Raw genomic sequence first — 18,726 nt, 5'->3', positions numbered from 1 at the left:
CCTATATTATCTCTTCTTATATAATACGCTGTTCGTTTGTCTGTCCAGGATTTTAAAACACCTGTAGCTCACAAACCGTTTCACCTACTGACTTGAAATTTGGTACATATACTACGTGACGTCTACTATCTGCTTTCGGGTGATGATTTTTATTTTATTGTAGAATCAACTCTTGGCAGCGTGCAGCACGGCGGCCATACGGCGCATGCATATGGGCGCCGTTCTCATTCCCTACCACCTTTGCTAATCATTCTTGAGGCAGATTGAAGACTTAAGTACCTGCTTAAGTGAAAAATTAAAGAAAACGTACACAGTAATTGCAACACAAAAACTAACTTAATCAATCTTAACGTGAAAAAATGCCAACGAAAAAAGAGAAGCAGTGGGCCGCTAGGGTGGAGAAGAGAAGAGCTGCTCAGGAAGCAGCAAGTGCATCAATCTCTGAGCAAACAAATGCTAAACAGAGAAAACTAGGAATGCTCAAGTCACGTGCAGTACGCTGTTACTGGTAAAAATAAAGGGAATAATGATTGCAGCCTAACACCAAGTCAGTGAAGCTTCAGGGATATCAGTTTGTCCAGTTTGGAAGCATAAGCAATTGTGAATCAGCTTCACCTGCTTTGGTGCACCTGAGAGGCAACAGCAAGAAACCCCAAAAAGGGAACGGTGGCTACAGACACTTGCTCTCTCCTTATCCTTCCCGACGGATTCTTTTGTGGTTTTGCTTTTTGCTAGTGTTCTTGTCACTGCTGGTAGCATGAGGTGTAACCTGCAGCAGGTACGTGCTATCACAAGAAGGTCTCGAGCATGGAGGAGATACTATGATGATTAAATGTTCCCATAATTTCTTTGACAAGTATGTGTATGTACAGTATATTTTATTTACAATACTGTGTATTTATTATATAGCTCAGAGTGCTGAAAAGAAAGGCAAATACAAAACAATTAATCAGATAAAAAGTCAAGTTGTAAGTCACCAGCCAAACATTATACAAACCTTAGAGAAAACTAAACCCCTGAAAGTCCCAACTTTTACAAAGCTAACCCTCAATAGACCTTTACTCACTCAATTAAAAATACACAACCACCACCCAAGGTAATCAGAGTAAACATTCACTGCACCAAAATGTCATAACTTAAAAGTCTGTTTTACCCGAAGAAGAAAAGTCAGTTTGGAGTCTCTGTAACAGATGTGCCGGCTCTTTCCATTTGATACATCCACCAATGCCATCATCACCTGACCAAGACAGCTTAATGATCGATTGATGCTGCCTGCCTCCTAACGACAAAAATAAAAATTGTACTTCAGTCATACACTTCATTCATTATTCTTGGAATCAGTTTGGTCTACTATGAGGAACCAAAGCCATTGATGGGAACCAAAACAGAACCCAGTAATTAATTTAAACTCAAAAATCACAGAAAACGTTAAAGGTTTGCATACCACTATTTAATTTATATTCTCTAGTAGTATGTAGTGTTAGGCATTAACATTTTTAGAGCATTAAACCACCACACCTTGAGACAATGCAAACACCATTACCTATTCCAAGAGGTCCATATGTTAAAACTAAAACAAATCTAAATCTATCTTGCTCCAATACATGAAAGAAAGAAAGAAAAAAAAATGCATACATACATACAGACAGACAGTACGGAAAGTATTCAGACCCCCTTCAATTTTTCACTTTTTTATATTGCAGCCATTTGCTAAAATCATTTACATTCATTTTTTCCCTCATTGATATACACACAGCACCCCATATTGACAGACAAAAAAAAAAGAATTTTTGAAATTGTTGCAGATTTATTAAAAAAGGAAAACTGAAATATCCCATGGTCCTAAGTATTCAGACCCTTTGCTCAGTATTTAGTAGAAGCCCCCTTTTGAGCTCATACAGCCAGGAGTCTTCTTGGGAAAGATGCAACAAGTTTTTCACACCTGGATTTGGGGATCCTCTGCCATTCCTCCTTGCAGATCCTCTCCAGTTCTGTCAGGTTGGATGGTGAACGTTGGTAGACAGCCATTTTTAGGTCTCTCCAGAGATGCTCAATTGGGGGGCTCTGGCTGGTCCATTCAAGAACAGTCACAGAGTAGTTGTGAAGCCACTCCTTCGTTATTTCAGCTGTGTGCTTAGGGTCATTGTCTTGTTGGAAGGTAAACCTTCGGCCCAGTCTGAGGTCCTTAGCACTCTGGAGGTGGTTTTTGTCCAGGATATCCCTGTACTTGGCTGCATTCATCTTTCCCTCGATTGCAACCAGTCGTCCTGTCCCTGCAGCTGAAAAACACCCCCACAGCATGATGCTGCCACCGCCATGCTTCACTGTGGGGACTGTATTGGACAAGTGATGAGCAGGGCCTGGTTGTCTCCACACATACCGCTTAGAATTAAGGCCAAAAAGTTCTATCTTGGTCTCATCAGACCAGAGAATTTTATTTCTCACCATCTCAGAGTCCATCAGGTGTCTTTTAGCAAACTCCAAGATAGAACTTTTTGCAAGGATCTGCAAGGAGGAATGGCAGAGGATCCCCAAATCCAGATTTGAAAAACTTTCATCTTTCCCAAGAAGACTCATGGCTGTATTAACTCAAAAGGGTGCTTCAACTAAATACTGAGCAAAGGGTCTGAATACTTAGGGACCATGGGATATTTCAGTTTTTCTTTTTTAATAAATCTGCAACAATTTCAAAAATTATTTTTTTTGTCTGTCAATATGGGGTGCTGTGTGTAAATTAATGAGGGAAAAAATTAATGTAAATGATTTTAGCAAATGGCTGCAATATAACAAAGTGAAAAATTGAAGGGGGTCTGAATACTTTCCGTACCCACTGTATATGGATAGATAGCTAGATAGGCTCAATATTAAATTACTCCTAAGGAAGGTTAGTTAAAATCCATAAGATGAATTGAAATCTAACCTAAACTGTACATACCTTTAAACGCGTCCCTTCTGAATGGGTGTCTTTCTGTCTCTCAGATCCAGCCAAATCTACCAGATTGAGCTGGGAGCTCCTTATGTTTATAATTTCATTGACTGTCTCCTTGGATTCAATTGTAACTGTGAAGACAGCATGAGATCTTGAAGATTCCCTGTTCATTGAAGTTGAAGCCACGCGTCGGTTTCTCCATCCCATTGATAAAACCTTAAAAATACAAAACAGCAAGCACTAGACAAATGATTTATTTACAGCAGGTTATCATCACTCAAACCAGATTGTCCTACAGAGATCCGAATATCACAGCTGAGCAAGTGAGCTGGAGGATGCCATGCTGTGGACAGTGAAAGTTTTGTTCAGGGTTTGTTCCAAATGCTACTTGGAAAGGCTTCAGTCCCCCAAGACTTTGCACTGCTTTAAGAAGGTTCATGGAGTTTGGATGGAATTTCAGAAAATATACTGAGTGAATTTTACTTCAAGTTCTTATAAGGGTGTCAAATTAATACTGAAGGCTACTTGTCAGTCCTTTAAAGCCATAATACTAAGTATGTGTATTTAAGATGAGCTGCCTTAAAACAATAAACAGAATAATAACTAAAATATGGGTGGGGAAATCACAAGCTAAAGTAGGGAGTTTGCAAGTATGGTAATCATACAATATATCTGATGATAAAATGTACGATTAGCACATGCAAGTAAGAATTTCATTGTACTCTGTACATGTGACAGTGTTGACCCTATGAATCTATGTAGCACATTTTGAAATTAATATTCTCAGTATCTAGAGAATGTACAAAAGGAAAAAAATACCATAAAATGTCTTCTTTACTTACAAAAAAAAAAAATTAATAAAAAAGTTATTAGTTAGGGCACATCACACGTGACATATAATGGCTCAGGAAAAATAATCTGGTAAAACTGATCAAAAGATCACGGTCTCCATTTCATCTGTATGACTTAAGAAAAAAATCCTTCTAGATTTCTGTCCTAAATTTAGTTCCACTAAACTTTTATTAAGGTCTTCGACTTCATCAACGTATCTGTAGACTTGGATTGGCTGTTCTTGCAGACGCTTCTATTCAAAATCAAGTATTTTTGATTTACTTGTTCTGTCAGCCCCACAATGAACTTCAGTGTTTCTCCTCTGCAAGGCACGACGTCTACTGTCACTATGTCATTTAAGTACTACTATGGATGCAGTTTCACCAAGATATTTTACGACTTTTAAACTCTGCAGAGAGTGGTACGGTTACCTGAACACATCAGTAGGTGTGCACTCTCAAACTTCCAGAACACCCAGCAATGTTGGAGCAGTGCAAAGAAAGTCATCTGCAACACCAGCCATCCCCACAACAGCACCCTGTTCTGCGCCACAATCAGGTAAACGCGATGGCCGTCTAAACTCCACTTCAGTGAGAAGGAGAAGCTTTTATCCACAGTCCATCTGCACCTTCAATAAGTGTCTAGTAAAACTGCCTTGCATTAAATTATTTTTATCACATATTTAGAAATGTATTAATGGTTTTTACTATTATAAAGTCATGTACTATTGTCATTCGTAAAGCAACTCAGCATTTCACTACATATTAAACTGTATGTATAATTTGTATCAGAGACATGCAGTGAGGTTCATGACTGGTGTGGCACCGACTCCTTCAGAGTCAGAATTACAAAGAGATGAACCCTAAAGAGTAGCTTATTGAATATTCACCTGGCAGCAGGCACACCGACTACCGACTAAATTTCATATCTCATCAGCATTCTTTACACACACAGGGCTGCATATTTGCATAAGAACGAACGTTACATTTATAGCAGACATAGCGCATTTATTCTGCACCATCCATGTGTTTTAAACTTACTGTTGCAATTCCACAATTCCTACTCATTCAATACAAATGACAGTATAGAGTGGTGTACAAGAAAAAAACAAATTTCAATTTTGACAATTAAAATATTTAGTTTTTAAAAGCTATTAATTCTGATGCTCTCATCAATTTTAAAACAGAAAAACAAAAGAATATTTTATGGTCAAAATGTTTTTTTATAAATATTGGGTTGTTTTTTTCTTAATCTGATCCCATTTTTTTTGTATATATAGCACAGACCAGTGGACAATTTATTTTATCATTATTAGTTTTCTTACTTTTCTTGACGACAGGTGACCGTACATCCCTGATTTGTATGTGTCAAATAAAATTTGATTTGTTGTCTTGCAAGAGTAACAGTTCCACCTCTGTTAAAGTTGTTAGCAGGTTCTTATATTGTATTACACCAGTGTGATCCAGAGGTTTTATGCAAAGGTAACAAAAAGTTGAATTACGTTTACTTACCATCTCCCCAGACACTTGGCCAACAGACAAACTATTTAGGGGTGGCATGTCCGCCATTAGAGAAATGAGGTGCAGCTGTTATATCGTTCTGATTAGTAGAAAAAGAGGCCATAGTGCTAAATACACTGTACTTGTAAATGATCAAATTAACAGTTTAGAAGATACATACTGTAGGCTATAAAAAAGATATTTATGCAAAACTAGAAATTTGATACAAATTAAAACTGAAATAACCCATAATAGCATATTGTACCATGATTATTCTGCAGAACATTAAGAAAATAAAGAATAGTATACACGTGTGCTCAAAGATTTCATCTTTATTACCTGATAAGCTTCTGCAGCTGATGTCACAACTTTTTCCACAGCTCCATCCACAAATACTCCCTTCTTGATATTCTCCCTCAGGAAGAGACTAGCAGAGGCGCTGTCCAGAAGGTCAAAGATCTGCTCGTTGTAGATCTCGATAAATGAACATTTGCAAAGAAAGCTCTTGGAACTGCCTGTCTGAAAGTCAACGCATAAATGTGACAGTCATTTTATGTTTTTTGGTTTCTTAACTATTTTGATTTTAATCTAAAAAAAAAAAAAAAAGTAAATAAAATGATAAAAAAATCACCATTACCCCAGTAACAATAAAACTATTTTAACTCACAATAGTTAAAGCAGGTTTCACTGCATTTTACAAATCATTGAGAGTTCAAAGTAAAATAAATAAAATATCAAGTAAGGATTTCAATCATAATGTCACAATCAAACATTTGATTTAATCTTTAAATGTTGCAAATGACAGCTTTAAGGCAAAGTCAATACAGGAATAATGAACTAAAAGAAGTTTTTGTGATATTAAACGACAGGACAACAAAAATAGGTGAAGTTTATTAATATTGTCTGTATAAAATAACTAACATTCAGTGTCTTTTTTCAGTTTATTTTTTTATTCAACTCTTCACAAACTTCTGGCTCCGAGTGCTGTAACAAGCTCACAGGTAAAATGCAATTCCGACTTTACAAATTAATAATTGCACAATGCAGACACATTTAAATGTGAATGTCGTATATTATTAATAATTATTCCTTTGGTTGGTACTGTACTCCTGTCACTAGTGTACAGGAGAGAGTGAGCTTCACCACGCCATGCACAGGTGACAATAAATTAACTTGAACTTAAATACAAATATGACCGGAATAAAAATAAAAGAACAAATAATACTCCACACACACACACACACACACACACTATGTCAGCACTTATAGCATGTATAGCAAATAAAATAGGACAATTCTTAGGGGCAATTAAGGATAACTGACAATCAAAGCAAAATGATTCTAATGAGAATCTTCAGGATGTGAAAAGATAGAAACACCAATGAACTGTTTTTCTGCCTTTTTTTTTGCTTTACTAATCAACATATTAGGAAAAAAATAGCCTTATTTTTTCCGTTTAAATTAGTCAAAACAATTCTGTTACCTAAATCATTACAAATACATAAAATTTCTCATATTTGAATTTTCTGTAATTTCATGTTCATTAATAAACATTCTAGAAGTCGTCCCAATTGCTGTAAAATCACGTCCTCTATGAATAAGCTTTATCTGTAAATCTAAGGCACATACCTTTTCAATTTCTCGGTTAATCAAAAAAAATAAATATTCAAAACTACGAGGAATTATTCCACGCATATTATGAGTAAAGTTGTCAGAGTCAGGTGGACCTAAAAAAAAAAAAAAAAATAAAAAAAGTCATTTTAAAAAGATTTTCTTTTTGACTATTTAAACTTTCTCTAGGTAAATAACCACGCAGCACATTGTTGAAGTTCTTTTTCACTTTATCTTTAGTATCTGCAGGATGTAGAAAAGACAGAAGTTCTATCTAACTAAATGCCGATATAAAAAGTTTTACTTGTTTAAGCCCCTGTAATAAATTTCAGAATCATTGGTACAAAGCGTTTGCCTGCAGTCATTACTGATCGGTACTTTGCTTTCTTTTCTGCTTTTACACCACCTGATCAGGGCCCTCTGCAGCGGCCCGTGATTTCGGAGTGAGAGTGGATACCACAAGGCCGACTGCATTGGATCCTCCAAGATGAAGCCCAAAAAGCAACGAGGAGCGCCTTAAGGGCATGGAGGTTGGGTACAATGCCCAGTGGGAGCTGAGTGGGCTTTTGCCCTTGGAATGCCTGCAAATTCTTTCACCCTCCATCCTCCCAGCTATCTGACCTTCTCACTGTACTCCTCTTTAGAGACTTGCAGTACAATAAATTCTATAAGGTCTCTACCTTTCTACTTATTATATATCTAATCTATGCAAGCCTGTATGGGTTTATTGTTTGTTATTCACGGATTATTATTATTTAATTAATTTCTTCTTCTTTCCTTGCAGCTATTTCTTTGACATTGTATAAAGGACCTTGAGCTAACATTCAGTGTATGGAAATGTACTATAGAAATAAATGCTGTTGTTAACTTCTGGAGTGTAACTTCCACTTTAATTGGCATTTAGTAACGTTCAGACACAAATGATAGATGTATAGATTTGTTTATAGGTGTATGTTTGGGGTGGACGAACTTACCCAGCATGGTAAATGTTTTTCCAGAACCAGTCTGACCACTACAGTAGAGTGGAGAGGGGGGAAAAAAAAAGAAAAAAAAAAAAAAAAAAAGAGACGTTACAGGCCTGATAGTTAAGACAGACAGACAACTTGATACTGGCCGTTGGTTCATCAGCCTTCAAACTGATTTATAAAAGGGAGTGCAAGCCAATACATCACAATGTATATTAAATATAAATAACAGCATAGACCAGGGCTGCCTAATGTGTTGATCACAATCGACTAGTAGATCGCAATGCATTCCAAAAAAAATTTTTTTTTTTTTTTTTGAAACGTTAGCCTATCATATATCCTCCCTATGGCATTTGCCACTTGATTGACATACAGGGCGGCCAGTCTGAGATCTCTTCTCTTCTGTCATTCCACACACACACGATCAAACGCGCAAGCTACTGCAAAACTCCGGCTATCTAAGTGATCTAGTTAGCCTTCCAATTTATATCGACAAAAAAAAAAATTGTTGTTTATGGGATGGATGTGGAATTGGAAGAGGATTTTTTTCTCTCACAATGTCACAATCGAAGTGCGTTTGTCTGATCTGTCAATCTATCATTGCTATTCCAAAGAAGGAAAATGTGGAAAAGCATTTTCGAACTGTTCATAAAAAAAACGAAACTGACTTCCTTCTGAAAAGCGATCTGAGAAAGAGAAGAGAGAGGGAACTAAAATCACAGTTAATCGGACAGCCGTCATTTATCATTCGGCTGAATTCAAAAGCTCCTTGACTGCATGATTCGGCTCTACTTATTTATGCGTGTCAGCCTTTTCCCACATGACGATTATTAAATCCATATACTGTAGTGTCCATTAATGTATTGAATTGTTATTGTGCCATAAAGGTTATTCAGTTATACAAGGTACAACAACATACATTTTATGTATAAAGTATACTCAGTATATATCTCTCTCATTTTTAATGTAGGTAGATCATTTCGACCTGGGCATTTTAAAAGTAGCTCGCAAGCTGAAAAAGTGTGGGCACCCCTGGCATAGACCCTCGTGGTGAAAAGCACCTTAAACTGTCAAAGTAGAAAAACACCACCAAAAAATGACCTTGAACGACTGTGCCTAAGATTGATTATTTATTGCTGACTAAATGATCACCGATATCTAAAGGAAAAAAAAAAAAACCCAATGCAAACAAAACCCTGCAGCCTGGTTAGGAGGTCACAAAAGGTCACATCCAGACTGTGACATTTTGTCTGGTGTTCATGTGATTGCTACAGAGAAGTCGGTCTTCTTGTTTCTTTAAGTATCTTAATGTCATGGTTTCAGAATTCTGCTTTGTTGGTTTGGTCTTTGCGTGGGACTTGCTGTCTAGCTTGCCGGTTTAGGATTAAAATGTGATAAAAGTTTTGTCTTCCCATGCAAACACATATTCTAAATGCATTACTCATTAATAAAGCCCTTTGTTAAGATGTTCCTTAACTCTGCAAGGAAGTGAATTAATACACACAACAGGAGTTTAAACGTGTGTGTTTAAGTGTAAGAAAATACTACTGGCCAAAACCTAAGGACTGCGTCTAATTTTAAATGAAGACCAATACGCTCCCCTCATTATGGAATTAAACACCCCAAATTGTAACTTGTTACACACAAGCAGTTCAATCAGAGTTTCTACTTACTAGGCAAAAACGGTGCCATTGTATCCATTCATACAGGACTCGATTATGTTTTTTGCAACACAAGAAAAAACTTCCTCCTGAACAACAAGATAAAAGGTTAGCATTTTTAACAAAGCAGAAACACGTTACTGTCAGCTGACATTTACATTTCCAGTATGTTGTACAGAAATACTTTCCTCAATTTTTAAAGACATCTTGAAACCACGGGATTACTTCATTAAATATATACACACACACACACACACAGTGTTTGGGGGGAAAAAAACACAAAGACACACCATACACTGGCCTTCCATTTCACTTGCAAAACATCGTTACTGTAGAAGTGTAGGAGTGCCAGTATTCTGTAGCATAACACAAATAATATAGACATACATATATACATTCTGCTCGTACCTAAAGGGTGCCCTTAAAAGTGCCCATCCATGCTCTCCAGCATTGTGGACAACACTCTACAGATCCAAGCGGCTATCGGAGACACTGCTGAAATGCGATCCAACGGTCAACAGGCTGTAGAAGATGTCCAGAACTTCATTGGAAATTAATAAAATGTGTGAGGGGATTGGGGTTTAGAAACATGCAGGCACTTCCTAGTACAGTTGAATGATCATGCCTAGAGACTCGGTGGTTACCTGTACTGTGACATATACACTCACTGAGCAAATGATTAGGCACACCTGCTTATTCACGCTACACTTATTACATCAGTCAGTCATGTGGCAGCAGCAGTGCGATGCGTAAACGCGTGTAGATACAAGTCAGCAACGTCAGTTAATGTTCACATTAAACACTAGAATGAGATTTCGGCCATGACGGGATGTTTTGAGTAAAGAATGATGTGCAAAATAAACTAAACACCCACTTTGTACCCCCAATACAACTTTGGTGACCAGAAAAGCCCCTCAGAATGCACAGCATGTCCAACCTTGAGGTGGATGGGCTACAACAGCAGAAGACCATGTTGGGTTCCACTCCTATCAGCCGAGGGCATCACCAAAACTGGGCAGCCGAAGAGTGGAAAAACATACACGGTCTGATGAACCTCAGTTTCTGCCAAGGCACACATATTTGCCACCAACAGCATGAATCCATGCACCACTCCTCTCCTGCCTTGTGTCAACAGTCCAGGCTGGTGGTGGTGGTGGAGTAACAGACTGGTGAATGGGCACACTTTGAGCCCTTTAATACCAATCAATCAATCAATCAATCGTGGATTGAACACCACGGCCTATTTGAGCATTATTGCTGATCTTATGTATCCTTTCATGGCCACAGTGTACCCATCTTCTGACAGCTACTTTCAGCATGCTAATGTGCCGTGCCAGGTCAGGTCACACAACAAGTTGGTTTCACAAGCATGACAAGGAGTTCAGGGCTCTTCAGTGGCCTTCCCAGTCACCAGATGTGAATCCAACAGAACATCTTTGGGATGTGGTCGAATATGAATTGTCTGCTGAACCAGCCTGATGTAATCATGTCAACGTGGACCAGAATCTCAAAGGAAGGTCTCCAACAAGCCACAAACCATTGAGGAAGTCCTAAGAGCGACAGGAGGCCCTGCTTGGTATTAGTACTTTTATTATTTATGCCTCACACTGAGTCGACTGCACCTTCAATTTCGTTGTTCCTTTGTAAAAGTGACAATGACAATAAAGATCTATCTAGTATGCGGAGTGGTCCTAAGAATTTGCTCAGCGGGTGTATATTTGAGCATACAGCTTGTATACTGTGGTATAATTACTCACTTTACCAGATTCATTTTAAGCCTCTTTTGCAATACATTGTCATTTAACAATGACCATACTGATGGGCACATCAAACCAGATTGGCTTTGAGCAGATGTTTCCGGTTTTACTAATCTATGATTATATTTTGCCTGAAGAAGGGGCCCGAGATGCCTCGAAAGCTTGCATATTGTAATCTTTTTAGTTTTTAGTCAATAAAAGGTGTCATTTTGCTTTGCTTTTCTCTAAACTATGTATAAAGGGTAAAATGTAATGAAGAACAAAACTTGGGAAATTACCTGAATTTTCAGGTGCACACAGTCCAATATAAAACACAGAAGATATTCAAACAAACAAACTAAAGCCAATATTCACCCCCTATTAAGAAACAAACCAAAAAAGCTGCAGAAGCATTCACGGTCAGAATGTAGAACTCCAACACGTTCATTTTGAAACAGCTTATTAAATTTGACTCTTTGATTTCTAAAGTAAAGGCCTAAACGGACGGGGTGGAGGGTCACCTGAGAAACGGCCGTGTCGGCCACGTGATCGTACGTGAACACCTTGGGCTCCGGTTTGGAGTGAAGGCGGATGGTGTTGGACGAGGACACGGTGAGGCACAAGCTGAGGTCCCCGTCTGTGGACAGCCCACTGCCTTGTGTGGGGGGGCGCACTCTGACAAACACCTTAATGGCATCTCCGTCCGTGCTGGGAAAAGGAAAAGAAACGCTTTAGTTAAACAATTCCACTTTGATCTGCACAGCTATAAAAAATGATTCTGCTCATCAAGAAAAGTGCCAGCTGACAGCGAATTAAGTCAGACTTACCCTACGTGACTGGAATCCAACAAATCTGCTAGAAAATAAATAGAAAAAGTAAACCCCTTTGTGTCCAGCACCCTAAAAATCATACAAATACAACTCCGTATTACGTCAGCCACTGAACTCGTCCCACCGCTACCAGCCCTCACCATAGACAGGGGGCTTTAAACTTCCTCGAGTGACAATCGTGACCGCACACGGACGGGTCTCCCCTTGTCACTCGTCGCACCTGCCACCCGTTTACTTTTCGTCGGCCGAGGGATCTCACCGTCAGTCACAGCTGCCGTAGCTACAACCGCTCGAGCTGCACGGGCCTCTGGGCTTGTAAACCACGGGCGCCGCTTTCAAAACACCGCACCAGTAGATTGGATTTGGGAGATTAGATAATCGATTAATCCGACGGGGAAAAACTCAAATGCAAAGAGCAGCAGAAACACAAAAAAAACAAGAACAAAGACTACCATTAAGTAATTCATTATCTAAAACATAAACTCATTAAGGACAGTTCAGGGCGAGATTTGAAAAAACATTACATAAAATGTTTCCAGCTTCACGACGCTTTACAATGTGGCAGGCTGCCAGCTGAGAAGCGACACTGCAAACGCCAATTTCAAGCGGGCCCTCGAAGCAGCACTGCGGGGGAGCTGGAGCGAAGAACTCCGTGCCCGTCGAAGTGCTCAAAGCGACATTAAAAAAGAAAAAAATACACCCACCTTTTGTCTTTACGCCCATATTTACTCAACTCATGCGACAAATGGTTTTAGATATCCGTAAAAAAAAAAAATACCTAGGATATAACTAAAAACAAATACAAATTGGCCAAGCGAAATGGCGCAATTTTAAACTTGGCGCATCCTTCGGGACTTCCGCTCAGCCCTGTGACGTCAACCAAGAATACAAAGTCGCAAAAGGAAGCCGCCATTGCGAAAAAGTAAGACATTGTCACGTGATCAGGGAGTTGCTCGAGAAGGGTATTGCTGTGGCTCAGAGTAAAATGGGCGTGTCCTGTAGGCGTTGTCATTTGGGTTACTCTAGAATAGAGAAGGGAAAGTCGGCTGAGTGTGACGTCACTGTTCGTCACTCCCTATGTATCTACCTATCTATTATATTGCGCCTTTCGCATCAATCTACAGGTATCCATATATATAATGTAGTGTCTTTCTCATCTATTTATCTACCGATCTTATATATATTGTACCTGTCACATTTTTCTATCTATTATATGGTGCCCTTCACATCTGTCTATCTATCTATTATATATTGCCTTTCACATCTATCTATCTATCAAATAGTGCCTGCCTTTCCTTACCATCAATGCCTACTGAGCAAGATACCTTTTACACAGTGCCTTTCCTCTCTGTCTACGAAATAATCTACCCACATATATATTATATACCTTTTCTACTGTATATATCTATTATATAGTGCCATCCTTAGCTATGTATTCTATAGTACATTTTATATCTATATACTGTATGTATTATTTAGTTTTTCTTTTCTATTTTTTATTGTGCCATTCTGATCTATCTACCAATAATATAGTCCCTTTCCTCTGTCTGTCTGTTGAGTCATCAATCTATTACATGCCACCTTTTCTATATATCTATTAAATACTGACTTTCTTATTTATCCATCTATTATGTGGTGTCATCTATATCTATACACAATATGGACTGTTGTGTATTTTCTTTCTCTCGTGGTATTTATTATATATATATAGTGCCTTTCACATCCATCTATCTACCTATCAACACTACCTTTCCTATCTATCTATTATATAGCTCCTTACATATTATGTATTAAATAGCATCTTTATTCTGTACTTATCTATCTTATTGATCCTCACATTACCTATTTATGTATTATGTAGTGCCTTTTTTATCTATCTGTCCTATCTATCAACCATATAGCTCCTTACATATTACCTATTTATCAGTAGTATCTTTACTACATATCTATTTATCTATCTCTATATATAGTGCCTTTCATATGTATCTATCATACACCTCCTGACACATTATCTATCCAGGTATTACGTAGTGTCTTTCTTATGTATCTATTATATAGCGCCATTCATCTATCTATTTATTATATAGTACCTTTCTTATCTATCAGATAACTCCTTGTATTATCTATGTTTTTTGTAGTGCCTTTCCTATCAACAATCTACCAATCTATCTATAGTCGTTAGAGCGTAGATATCACTCTGGGCACTAGAGCGGCCAGGCGCGCGAGAGCCGCGCATTAGTAGGTGACGTCACTGGGAGCGCGCCACTCGAGCGTCTCGGGATCGACTTAGCGACACGGTCGGTGTTCTTCGGTCCTTTTATTTGATCCAAATGAGTCAGAAGAAGAATCAAGTTTCGTGGGTGAAGCCCGCCGAGCCGTCCTTTTTACGGAAGTTTAAAAATGATGTCGGCTACAAAGAAGGTCCAACGGTAGAGACAAAGGTACGAGTTTTTTGTTCCCTCCGGTTGGTGTTTTTTCACGGTGGCAGGCTGTACGTTCAGCGGTGTGAAGTTTTACCGCCTGCCCCCAGATGTTGATGCGGACCGAATCCGCGAGTTCTTGATCGGATGCCTCAGGTCGTCTTGTCAGGACTGACACTTTGCACGTCCGTTTACATTGACTTGTTCGGCTGACCCCTTTATCTTCGGCGACGTTCAGTATTTACGATACACTTGTTTCCATTTCTTTTGGTTTTCCAGTTGGAGCCCAGGTACAGTAGGTCAAGTGACTGTTCAGGGTCGCACGGTGTCAATAGCAGGATCTGAAGTTCCAAAACCCTAATCGCTGTCCTCCGTATTGCTCGTGTCCCCAGCAGCCCACCCTGATGGGGCGCAGTGAATGAGCTGAATTACCGTCCTGGCCTGCTCCTTTAAATGATCCGCAGGGTCCACTAGTTGGGCAAGGAGCCGGCCTGCCTAAATGCCCCCGGGTATATTTGTAAGAAAATGAAATGTGGAAGACCTTCGGGTTAAAAGTTAATGTCAGACTGGCACTGTGTGAGTGGGCACAGTAAAGGATCTGTTCCTGCTTTGTGCCCAGTGCTGCTAGGATAGGCTCTGAATTGCATTGAGAGTCTGTGAATGTAATGTTATGTTCTGCATCATGTACATCATATGGTCGACCTAATGTGGGCCAAGTAGAAACCCCACACAAGGCCTGTGCTCTGGACCACATTCCCACCACAGCACTTGGTATTTTAAGGGAAAATGGAAACCCTGCGAAGTGTGCTCACCATCTCCAGTAATGTGAACCTTTCAGTGGTGCCCTCCTTTGTCTCTTAAGCAATTCTAAGAAACGCTTTGCTGTTTTTTTTCCCTCCCCAGAGGCAGACGATTTCTGCCCCAGCTGATGACAGTGGCGACAGTGACCATGAAGATGAACAGCCTCAGGTGGTAGTTCTGAAAAAGGGAGATCTGAGTGCCGAGGAGGTGATGGCCATTAAGCAGGAAATCAAAAAAGGCTCAGACCAAGGTATGGAGTCTGCCTCTCAAATCAAAGTGTGTCACTGTGAGGAGGAGGAGGACCTGCATACACACTGGGTGTAATCGTGGGGATTAGCATCGAGTAGCTTCAGAAGCTCTTCAGACCCCTTCACTTTTGTCGTAGACTTCATTTCAAATGGAGAAATGTGCCCATTTATACTCAATAATCCATAATGTTAAATTAAACGTGTTTTATAAAGGTTGGTAAACGTATTAACAGTCAAACATTGAACTCCCTCATTCACAGAAGTGTCAAGACCTTTAACTCGGCACTTCGTGGAAGTCTCTTTAGCCCTTCCTGCCGAGTCTCTACTAGCTTTGCGCACCTTGACTTGGGCAGTTTCTTGCATTCTTCCTGGCAGATCCTCTCAGACTGCCATCTTCAGGTCTCCCCACGCGTGTTCCATGGGGCTGACGTCTGTGCTTTGGCCGGGACTCTCAGGGAAGTGTCCTGATGCCACTCCAGCCTTGTCTCGGCTGTATGCTTCAAGTCATTGAACCGTCACCCCAGTCTGAGATGGCATGCACGCTGGCACAGGTTTCTTTTGAAAGCCTTTTCATTTTGGCCATTTTTGAACGTTAACCTGAACTTTAGGAATGCCAGCATCTTGCCACCCAAGTGAACAGTTCAACAGGCTTCATCGGTGTTAGTGGAGTTTGAAAGGTTTCTCTAATAACCCAGTAGCCTGTAAACTGGACTAATTAAAGAGAAGCTATGGGAATTGACCATTAGGACACTGAGGGAATGGCAGCTGACAATGCGGCTTTCTAGCCATATATGTCGGTTCAAGCAGCCGTGGCCATTATAAGCTCTATTTTTAAATCAGTTAAATTAAATCAAATGAACACGAGGTACCAGTTTCAATCAAAACCATGAAAATGTCTGGCCGAGCCCAAACGTTTGAGTGTACAAAACCAGACGCTAACAGGAAGGACGTGATGTAAGGTGATCACCTTTATCATTCGCTCCCTTTGTGACTGACTGACGTCACTTGTAGACGTGACAGTCCATTGAAGCAGAAATGAAAATGGAGTCCTTCCTGTCACCAAGTTCACATTTACCTGCAGCAGACCTTCAGCCCGTGCAGTCACCACTCATGTAGAAAGCAGAGATTTTACTTTTAAATTAGTGCTGCAGTCATTTTACAGACAGAAATGAATAAAGTGAATTCCTTGTTTTAACCCAATAAAGTAAAAAACAGGCAAACAGTGAATGGCACTGCCTGGTTCCTTGTTGCTTTTCCCTTCCTTTTGTGTACAATATGACTAGGATGGCAGTCCATGCCCACTGAACCCCAGTAACTGTGACACCAGAGAGTCTCGGCCCTGATGGACGCGCTGCGCTGTCGGCAGGTTTGACTATCGGTGTCCCCTTAGCTTTAGGGAGCCAGGACTCTCCTCGATGGCTTTTCTGATTTCCGCCCTGAAGATGGAGACTCAGACTAGGCTACGATTCGGTTCAGCTCAGCTGAAGCACCGGATTACGTTTTCTTTGACGTGTTTTGTCTTTGCTTCCCCAGAGGACCCAACTCCTGCAGGAGGTAAGATTATGTTCAAGAAGCCAGAAAAGCGCTCCTCGGACACCAAGTTTCAAGGCATTTCTGCGAGCTCCATTAAGAAGAAGAAAGAGGAGAAGGACAACAGTCACCCCAGAAAGGAAAGCAGTCAGAAGAGCGTCAAGAACAGCAGCCTGCTGTCATTTGGGAACGACGACGAGGAGGAGGATGAAGACTAAGTTTTAAATGAATGGACATGGGAATGCTTTGATGTGTGCACCTTTCAGATTTGTGAAGTTTGTGTCTTTCTCAGATAAGGACCCCCCATACCCCCCCTTGGTCTTTTGTGCTGGGCACAGACAATGAAGTGTAACTGGCAGGCCAGTGGTCTTTGTGAGCCCCTTGTAGTAGGAGTAGGTTTACTACTGCAGTGATCTCTTTTTTGCTGTTTTCTACTGTGCAGTTTCCTTTGCCTGTTGAGTGGCATTTGCTCCCCATTATCATGGCACAGCACCTGGGTACTGTCAGCTGGCACATTTAGGAGGCTGATTGGCTAAAGCAGGGTTACATCTTTAAAAAAAACTGTAAACTCTGACAAGAACAAGCCATCGAGCCCAAGACACCGTAGCAAGTCCTGTTTAGTTAATGTTTCTGAAACTAGTAAGCTCCGCTCTGAAAGCTTTCACCACGCTTGGCCTTTGGCACAGCGCACGATCCTAGTGAAGAACACGGTCAGCAAAGCAGATGGCTCAGTGCTAACATCTCTGGCAGTGCGACTCCACGAGCTGCTCGTGCAGACGGCTGTTAGAAGGACCACAGTGGTCTTAAGAACCCCGACCTGAGTGGGCACACCAAACGCTTACCAGCAGACCTCCCGGGTGGTCACTGACCTCGGACCAAAGCCTGGGGATCATCGGAGGCCGAGACCTGGCAGTGAGTGGACGTGTGGAACGCGTGTGAGTGTAGCGAAGTCCTTCACGAGCTCTCCTTGAATCTCCTCAGACTTGACGAGCAGCACGTGGGTGGACTTGTAAGAAAGAAGGAGCTTTGGGAAAGATGACCGCTAAGAAACCCCTAACTGTGAATTCAGCAGACATGTTCAGTGTCACCTTTGGCTCACCCTGCATGATTTTTGTAATTAGCAGTAAACTCTTACCATTATGTTTCTTAAAAGAGAGCAGTTGAGTTATTTCGAAAGACTGAGAATGTCATTCCTAGAAATGAAGCTGGCAATAAAATCAAAGACTTTCCTCCAAGTACTCGTCTGCTTATTGTGTTTATCTACAAGACTAAGTGACACGTGTGTTTAAATTTACACTTTAATCATTTCGATCAGTGACCCTCACGCAGCACACCCCACGTGACTTGAGCGCAGTTTGTTTCAGATGTCACTCTTGTCCTGATCCCCCAGAAGGCCGCAGCTCAAGTGAACATGTTAATATAACACTGGTCTGCGCCCAAACAGTTTGGTCATTCTGGGGTATTTGGAGTGGGCAGAAGAAAAACAAACGTAAATGATGTTAGCAAAGGCTGCACCATAACAGAATGTGAAGGGCCCTGAAGACTCTGTGACTCCATGGTCAGTAACTGACTTGCTTCACGATAATGACGAGGACTACTCCAAAACAGCAAGAAGCAAGCAACACCAATTCAGAGGCCTGCTGAGTAACGGCCAGCTTTCATCTT

General features: G+C 40.4%; 2 protein-coding genes across 4 annotated transcripts in view; one reads left to right on the top strand and one right to left on the bottom strand.

Moving 5' to 3' along the window:
- The window catches only part of kif15 (kinesin family member 15), a 67,826-nt gene extending 54,402 nt beyond the window's left edge, over positions 1-13,424 (bottom strand). Inside the window, exons 1-9 of one of the 3 annotated variants that reach the window (XM_039736175.1) lie at positions 12,767-13,424; positions 12,060-12,087; positions 11,754-11,940; positions 9,509-9,585; positions 7,845-7,882; positions 6,889-6,986; positions 5,599-5,778; positions 2,936-3,145; positions 1,154-1,279 (exon numbers count right to left, since the gene is read on the bottom strand). In XM_039736175.1, coding sequence (XP_039592109.1) covers positions 1,154-1,279; positions 2,936-3,145; positions 5,599-5,778; positions 6,889-6,986; positions 7,845-7,882; positions 9,509-9,585; positions 11,754-11,940; positions 12,060-12,087; positions 12,767-12,785 — 963 coding nt within the window. In that variant the 5' untranslated portion in view covers positions 12,786-13,424. Of the gene's footprint in view, positions 1-1,153; positions 1,280-2,935; positions 3,146-5,598; positions 5,779-6,888; positions 6,987-7,844; positions 7,883-9,508; positions 9,586-11,753; positions 11,941-12,059; positions 12,088-12,766 lie in introns of those variants that run through there. The other 2 variants (XM_039736176.1, XM_039736177.1) reach the window with 2 other exon arrangements.
- An 887-nt stretch (positions 13,425-14,311) lies between these two features.
- Positions 14,312-18,296, top strand: kiaa1143 (KIAA1143 ortholog; the record flags this gene model as incomplete). The annotated part of the gene is made up of 3 exons (XM_039737634.1): positions 14,312-14,503; positions 15,386-15,533; positions 17,065-18,296. Coding segments are annotated over 3 exons (555 nt in total), but the record flags the coding sequence as incomplete, so codon positions are not given.
- Between the last annotated feature and the right edge of the window lie 430 nt (positions 18,297-18,726).

This window comes from Polypterus senegalus, chromosome 15, assembly GCF_016835505.1.
Source record: "Polypterus senegalus isolate Bchr_013 chromosome 15, ASM1683550v1, whole genome shotgun sequence".
Classification (NCBI taxonomy): Eukaryota; Metazoa; Chordata; class Cladistia; order Polypteriformes; family Polypteridae; genus Polypterus; species Polypterus senegalus.
This window is presented reverse-complemented; position numbering and strand designations above follow the sequence as displayed.